The sequence below is a fragment of the Ips typographus genome, linkage group LG7, assembly GCF_016097725.1.
Source record: "Ips typographus isolate SLU linkage group LG7, UJ_Ityp_2.0, whole genome shotgun sequence".
NCBI lineage: Eukaryota > Metazoa > Arthropoda > Insecta > Coleoptera > Curculionidae > Ips > Ips typographus.
Window position 1 is genome coordinate 2724117 of NC_138428.1, and position 16708 is coordinate 2740824.

General features: G+C 34.5%; 1 protein-coding gene across 2 annotated transcripts; it reads right to left on the reverse strand.

Moving 5' to 3' along the window:
- Nucleotides 1-926: 926 nt before the first annotated feature.
- On the reverse strand, nt 927-4953 carry LOC145732016 (serine/threonine-protein kinase dyf-5-like). 2 transcript variants are annotated; one of them, XM_081984039.1, is made up of 10 exons: nt 4906-4953; nt 4154-4475; nt 3626-3793; nt 3273-3445; nt 3053-3218; nt 2320-2511; nt 1862-2268; nt 1671-1792; nt 1085-1234; nt 927-1030 (listed from the first exon to the last, which is right to left on the reverse strand). In XM_081984039.1, the coding sequence occupies exons 1-10, from the start codon at nt 4932-4934 to the stop codon at nt 996-998; spliced, it is 1764 nt and encodes a 587-aa protein (XP_081840165.1). In that variant the 5' UTR covers nt 4935-4953; the 3' UTR covers nt 927-995. The 2 variants fall into 2 exon arrangements, with proteins under 2 accessions (XP_081840165.1, XP_081840164.1); XM_081984038.1 differs by having other exon boundaries at nt 1671-1795.
- Between the last annotated feature and the right edge of the window lie 11755 nt (nt 4954-16708).

The window sequence follows — 16708 nt, forward strand, 5'->3', positions numbered from 1 at the left end:
GATTGTCTAATTAGTGTAATCGATTTAGCTTGAGGCAAAACGTCGACAAGGTCAATAAATAAACACTCTCGGTGAGATTAAATATTTATATTATGCATTATTAATCTTTAAAAAAAAACAGTATTAATCTTCTACAACATGATAACCCAAAAGTACTATTAAACCGGTTAATTCTGATGGGTATAAAGTACAATCAAATAAATCAAAATACAACGAAATCCGTTAAAAACAAATTCTCCAAAGGTGATGATGATGAGATAAGTATCGAATCCCCTTGTCAGATTTACATAATGAATGCAACCGCAAACATAACGTAATTCTTTTTTAGTATACTCAGGCGTTAATTATTATGTATTATTGTCTTTTGTTTATTTAAAAATGTCTTGTAGAAAAACCCAACTAACGTCCTGCATCTATTATTTTGATTACGGTCAGAATAATAATTATTAATCAAAGAACAAAGTTAGAATTGAATGAAAGTACGTTTGAGATTTTTGATTGTGTTCGAACATTATTTTAGAGAGTTTTCTAGAAAACAATTGCTTTATTTTAAATCATAAAAAGAAGGAATTGTATGTGGAAATGTTTACCTAAGGCGAGCAAATAGTTAATTTGACGCTTTTTCGAAATATGAACAATAACGAAGTTACAGGGTGTCAAAGTTCAAGACAATAACAAGTTTCCTTCAATTTTCTGTTGCAAAATCATTTATTTAAGAACACCCTGTAATTCCAATTTTTTTTTCTAATTCTTTGTACTAGAATTGAATCTCTTGGAAATTTCTGCCTAAACGACGAAATTAATCACTTTAGAAAATAAAGTAGTAATATTGTAATTTACCCATTCTTTAAGCTTCTGGGTTATAAAATTTTCATCTAGAAATGAACAAACAGAAGTCACCAAAACGGCCAGAATAACACCAAATAGAGTACAAATACTTTATTATAACAAATACAACAAGATAGTAATACAAAACTGCAATTTTAGGCCCTTTACTAACTTAGATCAGCACCCTGATACTGGTACAATCCTATAATTTCCATAGCAATTACAGAAAAAAAGTATTATTAGTTGACTTTTATACCTTCAAGCAGTCCAGACTTTTTCCTGTAAACCCCACTATTTAAACCTCCATGGGAGTAGTTTTGTCCCATGTTCATGTCTCTTGTCCTGCCAGATACAGGGTGTCCAGCCACATACCGGGAAACGCTCAAATATTGAGACCTCGCTGTGCCTGTGTTTAATTTTATATTAAGTTATTTTATTTACAGCACTAGTGTGTTATGAGCTTTTTCATGTAGACAGGAGTATAAAATACCACTAATTACTGTCCTGAAATTTGCAGGATGAAATTCCACTAAAATCTCTTAATTTAAGTGGTTGCGACCACTCTATAGCTTTATGAGTGATGTTTTGATAGTTGTGACGTTTGGATGCTGATTTCAGACTTATTGTGGTGGCTACTCCTCTGGTCCATGATAAACATGGCAACAATGTAAACAAAATTTGTTTAAGAACGCTTTACTGTTTCAATTTCTGTGCTGTAAAAATAACTGCAGTTTTTCCTTAACTAAGCTTCCTATAGAGCAAGCCACTGTAGATGGCGATTACGTCACTATGTGCACCACCATATTAAAAGAAAGTTTGACATTCTTTGAGACAGAACTTACCTGCACTAGCTTTGGCTAAAGGTTCCAACAATTCCTCCAAGTTAAACTGGCTCAAGTTCAGTTTTTGTTGGTGCTGGTAGTCTTTGTTCAGTTGCTTCTCTTGATTTGGCAGTTTGATTTTTCTTCTTCCAAAAAAAACACAGGAAAATAATATGAGCAATTCATCAATCAATCAGTCTAACTTAACTCACCCTAAAATATCAGCAAAATCATCTTCTGGATACTCAAAGTTCCAACTGATCTTCTTGGAGCGGTTCTGAGCCACGCCTGACAAGGCTGAAGGCAGATATTTGCTGGTATATTCTGGGTGGTCCAGCATTTTTTTACCGAAATCCGGTTGGCCGAAAGTGTAAACCAAGGGTTGAGGCTTGTCAGGGGTTTTCATTGGTTTGATCAGCGACTGGATGTTGATCTGAACGCTGGGCGGCATCTGGGCGGGCAACTCGTTTAGAATGCTTCTAGTATTCGTCTGAATTTGCACCGAAGTTCCTTCTTGATTTGCTGGATCTATTGGTACCTGAACTGGCAACCTTCCTGACGCCCTAATATTGTCTTGCCTTGATAGATGGCGTGCGGTGGCACTGTAGTGCTGTCCTATCTGTTTTTTAACTAGTTAACATTCCTTGGACTGAAAATTTGTAGTACTGACCTGGAAGTATTGGTGCTTTAAGGCTCCCTGAGCTGTAGGTCGATGAGAGGGGTTCCACTCCATCAGTAAATCCATTAAATTCACAGCTACAGGACTGGCTTGAGGTACCACGTCACTTAGAGGAGTTTTGGTGAAGTAGGGAAACTTAAACCCTACAGCACCAGCTAGTTGGTATCCTTCAGGCCATTTTTTCTGTACAAAAAAATTCAAATCAGGCAATATAAGACTTTGTTGTCAAGTTTTGTTAACAAATCAAACATTTTGTCAGAAGACAGTCCAGTTTTGCAAAGTTTGACAACATGGCACTATTTTATAATAACTAAATTAGCACAGAAGACAAAAGACGTACAAAGAATACTTTGCCACCAAAAATGTACGGCCTACCCAAACTACATAAAGAGGGTATTCCTCTTCGACCAATCGTATCGTGTATACAGTCTTCTTTTAATCTTTTGTCAAAATACCTGAAGAATATACTGAACAAAGTTATTGTTATACCAACATAAATATTATATTAAAGATTCTTTTGATTTCAAGCAAAAACTCCAGGACGTACCCAGAAAACTACATTTTAGTATCGTTATCGTGTCACTATACACTAGCATACCAATAAAACTTGCTATCAAATTCGTTATTAAAAAAAATCCGACAGCAAGCATCAATTCCTTACATAGATGGTCTTTATAATCAGATATAGTATATTATGTCACTAGGAGTAGAAAATTATACTGACCTTATCAGGGGTACCCATAATGGCACATATTTTGTACAGTTGGTCTGTTTCTGTCGTACCAGGAAATAGTGGTCTGTAGGTATAAACTTCCGCTGCTATACAGCCTACAGCCCACAAATCAATAGGACTGCTATAGGTTGTGGAGTGTAACAACACTTCTGGAGCTCTGCAATTTATTTTATGTTGAAACATGTTTATGAGGCATTTACCCAGTCCTGACCTATACCATCTGGTGGACACATAGTCTGTGTAAGGTGGTCGGGACCGGATTTCCCTTACCAATCCAAAATCAGCAATTTTGACTAAATCTGGACCTGAACAGAGTATGTTTTCAGGCTTCAAGTCCCGATGGAAAAATCCATGGCGATGGATAAACGCCAAACCTTGCAGAATCTAAAAACACGTTACGTTTAACCTGACCTTATTAAGAAAGCAACAACCCAGTTCCAGGAAAAGTTTTTGATTGATCCATAATAATTATTCAGTTTACTTATTCATGACTGAAGGAGAAATTGAGTTTTCTATGGTATTGATTCTTTAATGCTAATCAAGTAGCTAGAGAACTTTTTTTACCTGATATAACATGTTTCTAACCGTAGCTTCTGGATAAGGCACTCTACGATCTTTGATCAGCTGATACAAGTTCTCCTGCATGTATTCGAATACAAAATAGAGAATGTCGTTTTCCCTGATTACTTCTTTCAGTTTTACTACATTGGAATGGTGCAGTTTCTTCAAAGACTGAAATCATAAATTACTACATGGTGAATAAAGTTAAAAAATAATAAAGCTTTCAATATTAAGTCTGCCAATCTAGCAAACAGATCTCCAGATACTGCAACTTGGTAGTCTTATTGGTACTACTATTATTATGCCTGACCAATCACAACCACTGCAATACATTGAAAATTGACTTTTAATGGCAAATTTTTGCAAAGTATAGTTCTCTTTTAATGTTTCAACACACTAAACAATTGATCAAAATATTTTCTATTTACTGACCTACACTTTGAACTTGTAATTCACCCAACTAATCAACCCTATTGTGGCTCTAAATAGCTCTTTTATAACCTTATTGAAAAGCGCTAAAACCTCACTAACCTTGACCTCCCTCAAATTCATAGCCTCGTCCCAACTGTAGTACTTGCGTTTCATTTTTTTGATAGCCACCTTCTCTCCCGTGTCTTTGCGCTGTCCCAGTACCACCGAACCGTAAGTTCCGTCCCCTAATTGGTGCAGAATGGTGTACCTGTTCATTGCTTTTTTTTTGTCAAAATACCACTTTGACGCTGTCACATGTTTAATTGGCCTAAGGGTTGTGCTAGGGACGAGCCCCAAAGCTGATAACCAACTAAACTGTGTGACACATATTGTTGTGTTTGTATCAGGTGGTTTCCTTGGATTTTCATTCATAGTCCGAGGCCTAAAGTCAATAATCGTATAATATGTTGTCTAAAAACTCATAGGCCTTGCACTAATGTTTTAATAGTAAATAGTATTAAATTTTTTGTCCCAGACTACTTAGTTGCCAGGTGGTTTTAGGTCACGTGTTGAATTAATGGCAATTTTCCGGTTGATGAATGATTAAAATACCAACAAATACTGTGTTAAACGTTTTATAATTAATGTTTCTACCACGTAAGAAGTGAAAAAATAGTTTTAATTAGAATTTTTAGTGCAAACTTTTAGAATGTCACTTAATTGTTCAGATTACCAAATAAAACTTTTCCTGAATATTTTTTAATTACAATGTTAATGTTTAATTTAGAAGTAATTGAAATATTAAGATCTTAAATGGTTTAGTAACCATAAAAAAGTAACAGTTAGGTATGTATATATCTTTCTAATGTTACCTGAAATATGTTTTTTCAACACTCTGCATATGGATTTTGACAACACCATTATAAGCTGTTACTGTTTCTTAGCTGCAGTGACCAGTTTTATTAAATAACTGGGATAAATTGTTATTCCCGAAATAAATCTGACATTTTGTAGTAAATGACTAAAAGTGCACTTTTCTAATTTTAACATATCTGTCAGGTTTTTTCTTATTTCATTCTTTATTAATTACTGCAAATGACTATACAGGGTGTCCCTGAAAGGTGCGGAAAAAATTCTTGAGGACTAAATATAACCCAACTTACCTCAGTCCAAAAGTCGATAATTTCGGAGATACAGAGTGTCACAAGATCAATATGGTTTTAGTTTTTCCGAAATATTTTTTAATAAATTTTGTTTTGTATGTGGTTTTATGGTGTGAAAAATCTGCTCTCTTTCCCTTTGTAAAAAAATATATCGGAAATTAACTAAAAACCAAATTGAACTTTTGACACTCTGTATCTCCGAAATTATCGATTTTTGGATTGAGGCAATTTGGGTTATATCATTTCATCACTTTTCGGGGACACCCTGTACTTTGATTGCACAAAAAAAAAAAAAAATAATAACACTTAAAAAAACGCTCAGTTTGTGGTTTTTAAGTAAAACAAATGACAGTTCTTCTAAGAAAGTTCATATTTTTAACACCCTGTATACAAAGAGTTTTTTTCTATGTATTGTGTAAAAAGCGCCACCTGTACGGTAAAGTCAACAAACATTCTTTAAACTGACTATTGATCACTATACAGATGGCGCTTCTTTGTAAGGTGAAAACCATTAGAGAAACCGCTAACACACGAAATCAACTTGGTCCAAATAGCAAAATTTCCCTTCAGAGGGCGCTTTAACGGTTATTAACATTATAAAACAACTTGGCATTAATTAACCTACTTTATATTCGAAACGAAAGTTCCGCAATAACACTACGCTGCACTAGCAGCGCTTCAAGTTGTTGGAGAAAAAGTTGTTTCAAGGAAAAAACTTTTCCATATCCCCGTTCTACATGATAATTATTTCGTTAACTGTAAAAACTCCCGGAAGATACAATAACCGGTCTGGGACTGTTCAAAATTCCGCTCGGCAACTCGCCGAAGTTTCCGCAACTCATAACGAAGCGAAACGCTTATTTTTTCATTACATTCGGCCGGCATGTGCCCAGACCAAAAGAAAACGCGCTACTTTGTTGGGGAAGTTTTCGACCATACCGGCCATATTGTCCGAACGACGACGGGTGCTTTTATTAATCGAAAAAGTCAGACCAGAGCGCCGTTATGATTTCCGGTCCTATTTTGTCCGAAAGTCTAGGAAGTTCGGGTAATGTGACGGTAAAAATACCAGATGAGTTGCGATAAAGCCGGTTTTTTGTTGAAAATCGTCTGGAAATTACAAAAACTAAATTTATTGTTGTTTAAGTTCCTAAGGATTTTAAATCAAAGTGTATTATTATTAAAAAGTGCATTGTTTTGGTTGAATACCTATAAAATCAAAATATACGTTAAATCTTAACATTCTTAAAATTATTCCATTAACAATATTGTTTATTGGATTTAACAGTAAATACAAAATAGGGTAAGAACAGTTGGGATACCCTGTATATCAAATAACAGCTGACTATTAGACTTGACAATATTTTTATTAAAACGTGGCTATCATAGCCAATCAAATTATGAAACAAATCAAGTCGATTTCAGCTGAATGCGGAGAGTGTTTGAAACACTTGAAAAGGCTTTTTGACACTTTTAAAATGGTTCTAGAGGCATTTAGGAGTTTCAAACAGTTATCGAAAAGTTTAAGACACTTTTAGAGAGCTCTGGCACTTTTTAGAAGTTTTTCAGTAACATTTAGAGGTTTCTGGCACTTTCAAAATGGTTCTAGAGGCACCTGGCAATTTACGACAATTCTAGGAAGATTTAAAATACTTGTAGTGGCCCCTCTGTCACTTTTTAAAAGATATTCAATAGCATTTAGATGTTTTTGGAACTTTAAAATGGTCCTAGAGGCCTCTGGCAATTTAAAACAGTTATGGGAAAGATTGGGACACTTGTTGAAGACTTTGGCACTTTTTAAAAGATTCTCAGTAGCATTTAGAGGACTCTGACACTTTTAAAATGGTCTTAAAGGCCTCTGGCAATTTAAAGCTGTTATGGGCAAGATTGGGACACTTGTAGAGGACTTTGGCACCTTTTAGAAGATCTCAGTAGCACTTAGGTCTGTGACACATTCAAAGTTCTAGAGGCATCTAACAATTTACAACAATTGTAGGACGGTTTAAAACACTTGCAGAAGCCTATCGCAATTTTTAGAAGGTCTTAAATAGAATTTAGAAGTTTCTGACACTTTCAAAATGGTCCTAGAGGCCTCTGGCAATTTAAAACAGTTATGGGAAAGATTGGGACACTTATTGAAGACAATGGTACTTTTTAGAAGATTCTCAGTAGCATTTAGATGTCTCTGACACATTTAAAGTGGTTCTAGAGGCATCTGACAATTTAGATCAATTCTAGGACGATTTGTAACACTTGTAGAAGCCTATGGCAATTATTAGAAGGTCCTAAGTAGAAATTCGAGGTTTTTGACACTTTCAAAGTGGTCCTAGACGCCTCGGGCAATTTAAAACAGTTATGGTAAAGCTTAGGGCACTTGTAGAGGATTTTGACACTTTTTATAAGGTTCTCATCAGTAGCATTTAGTGGTCTCTGACACATTCGAAGTGGTTCTAGAGGCACCTGACAATTTACAACAAAGTATGGTTTAAAAAACTTGTAGAGGCCTATGACAATTTTTAGAAGGTCCTAAGTAGAATTTAGAAGTTTCTGACACTTTAAAGATTGGGACACTTGTTGAAGGCAGTTTTTAGAAGATTCTCAGTAGAATTTAGAGGTCTCTGACACATTCAAAATGGTTCTAGAGGCATGTGACAATTTACAACAATACTAGGATAGTTTAAATAACTTGTAGACGCCTAGGACCCTTTCAAAATGGTTCTAGAGGCTTCTGGCAATTTAAAACAGTTATCGAAAAATTTAAGACACTTATAGAAAACTCTGACACTTTTTAGAATCTTCTCTTCTTAAAAGTCTCTAACACTGAAGAAATCTTATTTTGTAAAACCGTAAAAAACCACTAGATTTTATGTTTTCAGAGAATTTTCAGTGAAACTTAAAAGTAAATTAAAAATTGAGTAATAATAGTTAGGACACTCTGTATCTCGAATCACAGTTAAATTGCTTTGGCCATTAAGTTAAACTTTTTTAATACTAGAAACGTGGCTATCATATTCAATGAAATTATGAAACTAATATATTTTCTCCTTTAATTTCTACTTTAATGAACTTTGGGTTGTTCAAAGTTTTTAACCCTTGGAACATGTAATTTAGAGATTGTGGGAATGCAATAAGTTAAGTACAACCCCAAATTTTACTCGAAGACAGTCTATTAGTTACACTTTCATACTTAGATAAACTTAAACAAAATTTCACGTAAAATCAAGGGGATTTGACAGAATTGATAATTTCCTTGTCATTATAAGTTGTCTGTTTCTAGTTTTCATTTTTTAATCTTTGATATTTTTGTTTTGTTTATTTTTTGGTGGATATGTATTGATTACAGAAGCAAAAACTGACTAATTTGACAGTGGACTAGTTATGTCTATTTGCAGTAAATGTCACTGTAAAGTAAGTAAATGTGACTTAAAGAAAATACAATTTTTGATTTCAAATCGTAGAAGACTTTTGTATTAATTTCCTTTTAAAACTTCCAGTTAAGTAAAGCATACAGAATAAAAATAATAGATAATAATTCTCGTTTTTCTAGACACTTATCTTAGCTGAAAAAAAAATATTATGCCATTTATGAAACGAAACTGATGGCAGGAAATCCCATAAATGGGCCAGACGAGAACCGACAAGATTGGCCGTCAGAAAGCCAATTAAATTTCTCGTGTCGTATCAAACGATAAATGGGGATTTATTTATTTATCGAAAAATGAAAATGTCGAACAGACCGCGGAAATCTGAAATATTTACTAGACGTTTCCTTTTCGGCGAGCCGTCCGATCGAATCGACGTGTTTTTTTTCTCCATTTTGAATATTGCCTTCCATTGTCCGGGGGAAATTGCTTTAGTTTATCGGTTATGGAATTTAATTAAACTTTTATTTTAGTTTTAATAGTTTTTTTTTGTGCCACTCGGTCGCGTTCGGAGACGACAACAAATCATACTGGAAAACAATTTTGGATCGAGGTGCTTAATTGAAACGTTTTGGAATAGCATGATGAGAAAACAATATATATGGAGACTTGAATAAGCTTACCAGGTATCCAAAGTATAATGTCAAGTTAAATATCTCTTATAAAAATGTACAGAGCGTGAAAGATAAAATACTTTCACTTTTTATATAAAACTTACAATATACGAATTTGGCTGCATTTTTGAGATACTTGCTGTTACAATTTTTGGAAAATATTTTATTGCGGGAAAAACTACACGTTATTTTTATAGTTTGAGGGCTTTCATAAAATGGAATATGTTTAACGATAACTGAAAATAAAAAATCGTAAATGGTAAAAGTACTTTTTGGTGTAAAATTGTCCAATTTTCTCAATCCCTAATACAAATTTAGCTACGTATCTCTTTTAATTTGTTTTACTTCAAGTATAGCTTTATATCAAGTATACCAACCACTTTGACAAATTTGTCGTATTTACAATTCTATCTTAATAAGTAAATTTGTCTGGTTTTGTAGCAACCAGAATTTGCACCTTTTTTTTGACACATTCGGAATTTTGTATTCTAATGAAAATTTGACACAATATTCTAAACACTTTATGCAATATTGTGTGAAAACAATTGGTAAATTTTCAAAATTTCAGACTTCCATGGAGTAAAAAGGCGATGATGAGTGTGAGTTTTATAACTTTGGTTTGGTGCAGTCACTTGTTTAAGAGACTCTAGAAAGGCAATGCCCTTTCCATTTTTCCTTTACATATCAGTGATTTTCAGGGTTTAGCGCCATCTATACGTGGTAGCTCGAATTTGTACAATCAACCACTGAGTTAAAAAGAATACCTAGAAAGGCAATGCTATGTCCTCCCTTTACAAATCAGTGATTTTCAGTTCCGGCAATCCCTTTGAGAACTCATCTAGGACATAAGTGAATTTTAATACAGTTGCTGGGACAGAGTTTTTAATTGTTTTTTAATTAAAACGCAATCAACAATCAAGTACAGTCTAAAATTGTGTTTTATTAATCTCGTAAACAATGAGTCTTTTTAATCAAACCACAATACAATTCATAGCCAAATTCAGTTGAAAAACTGAATTTAAAACGTGACCCATTACAAAGTATAATTCTTCGTAAAGCTCACTCACATTAAACGTATTTACGGCCTCTCATTGCGCCAAAACGATTTTTCCAGTGTCGCATAAATTTTCAACGATCCCAATGTCGAACAAACGAATTGACAATTTTTTTTCGTTCGCACATTTGCCGGAAAATTTACGTTCTTTCCGATCTATCTGGGCGGCTTAACCGCCCTCCCAAGCACATAAATTAAGCACGCCCATCGATCCTTAAAAAACACCGTGTATAATTTAATACGTTCGACCGTTCAAACATCCTTAATAAAGGGATATAAATATAAGCCCTGGATCCCCCACCGGTATTCGTGTATTTAACATCTACATATAAAGCGATTCCACTTTGTTAATCCGCCCTTTTTTTTTTCATCGTTTTTCTTTTCATCCGACCCGCGCTTATTCCCCTTTTTTTTGTAATTATGAGCACGTACAACTCCGGAATTTATTTCTTCCAATTTCAGCTTTCTCGTTTGCTCTAACACTGTAGAGTACAGTCTCTAGCAATGACGTCCTAACACAACCCTTGCTCAAATACACCAAGAATTGCGTTTGGACAATCAACGCCAAAAAACTTCAAATCTTCCATGGTCTGTCGATCCTGAAATAAAAACATTAAACAATTATTTAAAGTCCGTGTATAATCATGGTTGTTATTATATTACCCATATTATACACACGAGAAACTGTAACAGTCAGGATTTATTGCGTTCAAAGCAACACATTTCCATTGTTTTAATTGAGACACCTTGTATTTTTAGTATTATTTAATTGTGCCTATCAAGACCTACTATGTGCTACACTAAAAGTAACAAAGCTGTAATTGATGGCTAAATGTCATAACTGTTGAAATTCAAAACATAAATTACTAAAATTTAAAAGTAAAGTGATTCTACAATTTTTTTCTGGGAAGTCAAATGATAACAAAAAACACAAAAAAAATACCAAAAAAGCAAAACAATTGTTTGAATATAAAACTTGTCAATTTCTGACATAACTGAATGTTTAAAACTGAATTGTCATATTGGTTCTTGTGGTTCAAGAAGGCCAATTTCAGCCCAATCTTAGTTATTCACTATTAAAGATTTTTACAAAAAGTATACTGAACTGAGTGTTGTAATGAAATAAATAATTCTATAATATTTGGGATTATTTAATGGATTTCTCATAATGATAATTCATAAAATTTCAAGTAGTCCAAAGCAAAATTGATTATTTTTGTGTTTGACTGATGCCAAAGCTATTCTGTTGTGACTCCTCTTGTGGACAAAGATGGAAACATTTGTTCACTAGAATACTTGGAAGTCTGCAACAATAGTATAATATACAAAAAACAAAACTATTTTAAGATGACGTTCCAGTCAAGACTTAATACTTATTTTTATATTCTTGGTATTAAAGTAACAGCTGCTAGTATATAGTAGTATAATCTAGGTTACTCATGTTAAATGTCACTTGTATAAATTATAGCTCTTATAAATGGTTTGTTGAATAAGACTATTTGACTAAAGTAGAGCAAACTTTCAACCAAATCAAAATTGGGACAACAGTTTGAGCTATTAGAGCCCCCACTCGAAACTCTGCTAAAACTAGTTTTGCCCAACATCTGGGCCACTGAAGGGGACCGAAGAAAGAAGAAAAAACTATAATTACAACAACAAACTCATCCCCAATTAATCATCCCTTCGGGGAAACTCGAAACAAAGTTTAGGTCCTCGAGGCGGGCGTCGAACCGTCAATGAGGGTGGCAATAAATGGGCCATTATTTAGAAATAAACCTGGCAAAGGGGGGATGCCTTTTAACTTAAAACGCGTTTTATTAGCCCGTATAATCTTTATTGTTCTTTCCAATTACACCGGTCAGTGGTGTACAGTACCGCAAAACCCCATGTTACACATTCTATAGTTAATGCCATCCAACATTACTTTACGTCATCCTTGTATCCGCAGGTAAATGTTGCCATTTGACAGGTATAGAATTATTTTCAGTTTGCTAGAAGTCTCAAAATACCACTGAACATCTCACAAATGCACACAACATTTTTTAAATTGTCAGAGGCGTTTAAATTTATTTTGAAACTTCCAGAGGCCTTCCAAATACTTTCAAAAAATTTCCAGATGGTTCTACAAAGGTTCTAAACCTTTCAAAAATTCTTTAGAGTTGCCCGAAATACCTAAAATTGCTTTTGGGACTGCCCCTTAGATACCTATAAATACTGAAAACCTCTCAGAAGCCTCTACAAGTGTCCTAAACAATTAATGAGTTTTCAAAACATTTTGAAAATACCAGGCCTCTAAAATCGCTTTGTAAATGCCAATTCCGCTAGATACTAGGGAAATCTCTCCAAAATCACTACTGAAAGCTTCGTAAAACACACCAGAGGCCTCTAGAATCATTTTAAAAGTGTCAGAAATTTCTAAATTTTTCTGAAAACCTCCCAAAAATTGCCAGGTGGTTTTACAAGCATCCTAAACCTTCCAAAATTTGAGAATGGTGTGAATCTCCTAGAATAATTTTCGAAATTAGACCAAGTCCATCCACTTTTGTGTTCCCAGTCATGCATTTTCATATTTCTAGCTTAAAAAGTAGCCTGAATGCATTGAAATTGACTTTTCAAGTCAATTTTCAGATTTCTGAGTGTCATTTTCAAGTCAATTTTAATGTTACAGCCAGAGTTTTCAACTTAAAAATTGAACTGAAAGCTTTAAGTTTGACTTGAACGTTGAAAAGTTTGTTTTTTGATTTAAAAGCCAACTTTCAACTTCTGATTGCAGTTTCTACATTTCGGGACATAAAACGTACAAGACCAAGAAGTGCACTTTTAGGTTTCTTGTCATTGATTTACACATTTCCAGCATAGAAAATGACCTGGAAGCTTTCAAATTGACTATCAAACGTTGAAATTTAACTGAAAAACTTGTATTGAGACTATCAATATTTGTCATTTCCATGCTTTTAGTTTTTCTTTTTGAAAAATTGATACAACTGCTCTCTCTAATTTTAGAATCACCAGAAACACCTAGATTAATTAAATAAATCAATGTTAAGTATAACTTATTTGTAATGTCGCATTTAATTTGAATATTTAGGTTACATTATTCGTTTGTGTAGACAAAATTGAATGGCATTGACTATGACAACAATTTAGAACCATTTTGATGGATTTATATAGTTCGGTCGACTAACCTGAAATCGTCGAGACAAGGCATGTAATGCCCGAACAACATCCTTAAGGTTCGCCCTAACGAGGGAATTACCATAATTTTCCACGTCTGAACGTTTTGCAAACAAAACAACCTGAACACGTTTGCCGAAGCATTAACACTCCACCTTAATGTTGTCATAACATGGGGGGACAGCTGGAGAAACACTACCGTTCCGCGTCTCCTTTATAGACTCGGTGGGTGGTTTTATTATCTTTGTCGCTTCAATAACTCCCTAGGTTTACGTTTACTCCTGCTCGATAAGTTTTTAATTTATCCCGCAACGACAACAAAGAAAAAAGTGCGATAGGATTACGTGGATCTCGCGAGTCCCTAATCTTGTTTTATTTGCGAAATAATCTGATTTGGTTGTGGAAACGTGCTGAAACCGCTTCTCTTGTATTACGACAAGTTTTATTGGTTTTTCTGCTCATATTTTCACGGTTTACGGATAATTTTCACTCTTTTAGTTACCACTTTGAAGAAAAGCAAGAAATGGTTAGGTGAGGCTCAAAAGTTATTAAATTCTTTGTGTGCCGATTTATTTAATCATACACAGGGTGTGACAAATTTCAGTGCATTTTGGACCTTAATTTACGTCAAAAAATAAGGAAAGTTATCCATAATTGTTTGGAAGTTAACCTAATAAACACCACGTTCCTAAATTATTGTTAGAAGACCGTAAATGTTCATTGAGGATCGTTTATTTTTACGTTAATCGATTACGTGAAATCACCGGTAATTAATTAACAAAGAACCAAGGCACAAAAGAAGAGACAAAAGAAAAGATACCGGAGCAATAACTCATGGGCAGAACTAATGCGTTCCAGATTGAGCCCTATCGATTCGTAAATACATAGTCAATTTCACATACATAAAGTGAGTCGAGTTAAATTGCTAATGGCAGTCATAAAGCAGGCCCGATAGGCCCCCGGAATATCGAATTCTCGTTAAGATATCGTCGGCGAGTGGCGTAAATTAACTAAAAGCGTCAGTATGCACCCTCAAAATTAGATAAAGCACCTCAACGAATTACGATTCTTTGTGTTCGTCGAACGTGGTTTAAACGCAATAAACCCCGGGACTATTGTTTTTGGTTCTTTCACAAGAACTGGTTCGGGGCTTTATGTTCACATTCCTAATATCGAGTCAGCTTCTTTTTCGAAGCCAAATATTGCAATTTTCGTAGAGAGTCGAAGTCGCAAAATTGCCGACGCTTTGAAAATTGTGAAACTCGAGGGAAATTCGTTCTCCGTATTCGTTACTTAGGGCAACTAAAATTTTCCACGAGGAAAATCGAATTTACGCCGACCTAATAGAGGTTTTTCAGATCGCCAAGCGTGCGACAAGCTCTGCAATACGGCACTAGAAACAGATTTTTACTAACACAGGAAAAGTACAAGAAAATCCTCCACGTGGATAAAAGAGCGAGAATTAGATCAGCAGTGGCTATTTATTTCTCAACTTAGTCTCCTTTTAGCTCGATACACTTGACCCAGCAATTCTCCAACTTATTTAACCCATTTGAGAAATACGTTTTTGGGAGGTTTGCAAAGTAGTCCACCGTGGCCAAATCTGGAGAATAAAGTGGATGGGGCAGCAGTTCGTAGTCTTCTTCTTCTTCTAGTGCCTATTCGTTTCGAATATTGGCGACCATCCTGGCTTTGATGACCTTGTTGACTGCTGCTTTAAACAGTTCTTAGGTTGTTTTTGAATACCATGTCCTTAGGTTCTTGAGCCATGATATCCTTTTTCTTCCGGGCCCTCTCTTTCCAAACACTTTTCCTTGGAGGATAGATTTTAAGAGCTTGTATTTGTTGTCATTTCTCATGTCCGAGATATTCCAGTTTCCTTCTCTTAATCGTTTTCATCACCTCTTTTTTCTTCCCCATTCTTTCCAGTATTGTTTCGTTGGTCACTCTATCTACCCATGATATTCTAAGGATCCTTCTGTATAGCCAAATCTCGAAGACTTCGAGCTTCTTTTGTGTCGCTTCGGTCAATGTTCAGGATTCCATGCCATAAGTTTTACTTTGACATCTAATTTGAGGTTATGGCTTTTGAAAAGCTTAGACATTTTGATGAAAGCATCTCTTGCTTTTTCTATTCTATATCTGATCTCTTGTGAGTGGTCCCACTGTTCGTTTATTAAGGTTCCCAAGTAGACAGGTTTGGATACCCGTTCTATTAGTACATTTTTAATAAATAGTTGACAATTTTCTTTCTTTTCTTTACTTATGACCATGAATTTGGTTTGTCGATGTTAATTTTTAGCCCATATCTTTCACTTACTTCATTTACTCTGTTTATTAGCTATTGTAGACCTTCTAAACTATCTGCAAATATGACGGTATCATATGCATATCGGATATTATGCAACAGTTCATCGTTTACAAGAATTCCATTATCATCGTTTTCCAGAGCCTCTCTAAATATCTCTTCTAAATACAGATATCAGAGGGGAGATGATACACTCTTGTCGTATGCCCCGCAGAATGTTAACTGCTTCTGTTGTTTCATCTCCAGCATTGATTTTTGTTGAAAAATCATGAAAACTATGAAAATTCCTCCTGATGTACTTACAGAATTAAAATATCTTGTTTTTTCAAAAGATCATGTGTCTAGATCGCAATATAGACAAGAGTTAGTTCAAGTTTAGTATGAGATGATAATATTAAAAGTTTGGTTTGTTACTCTAACTTGGAACACCCGTTATACTATTGACACAATCAGTACTATTATAAACTAAACAGAAGTTCAATGCTATAGTAGATACATTTAATATATAAAATAAAAAGGGTTGCTTGCTTCATTGACTGTTGATCTCTCCGCATTAATTCAATAAACAGTATACTAATTTAGTTTTTAAGCAGTTTTCGAGGGATTTTTGGTATTTGTTTATTTGCGTAAATAAGGGAAAATGGTCAAAATTGAAACACCTTGTACGACTGGTTCAGATTATTAAAAAAAGCTTTTTTGTTACAGTTAAATCAAAAATTTGCTTCGTTTTCGACAAACAGTGAATTGTTTTTGCACTTACCAATCAAGTAAACAACTCAGAACGTTTCAGTAAAAATTGTTCTGTGTGTGACAAAGATAAATTCCTAAAATGGCGGCACTCACTTCCACGTGTAAGCTCAGTTTCAGTTCAGCTAAATCGAGCGTCTAATCCGCATTAAGTTTTATCAATCCAAAGTGTTTGACGGAAAAAAACCTCGAC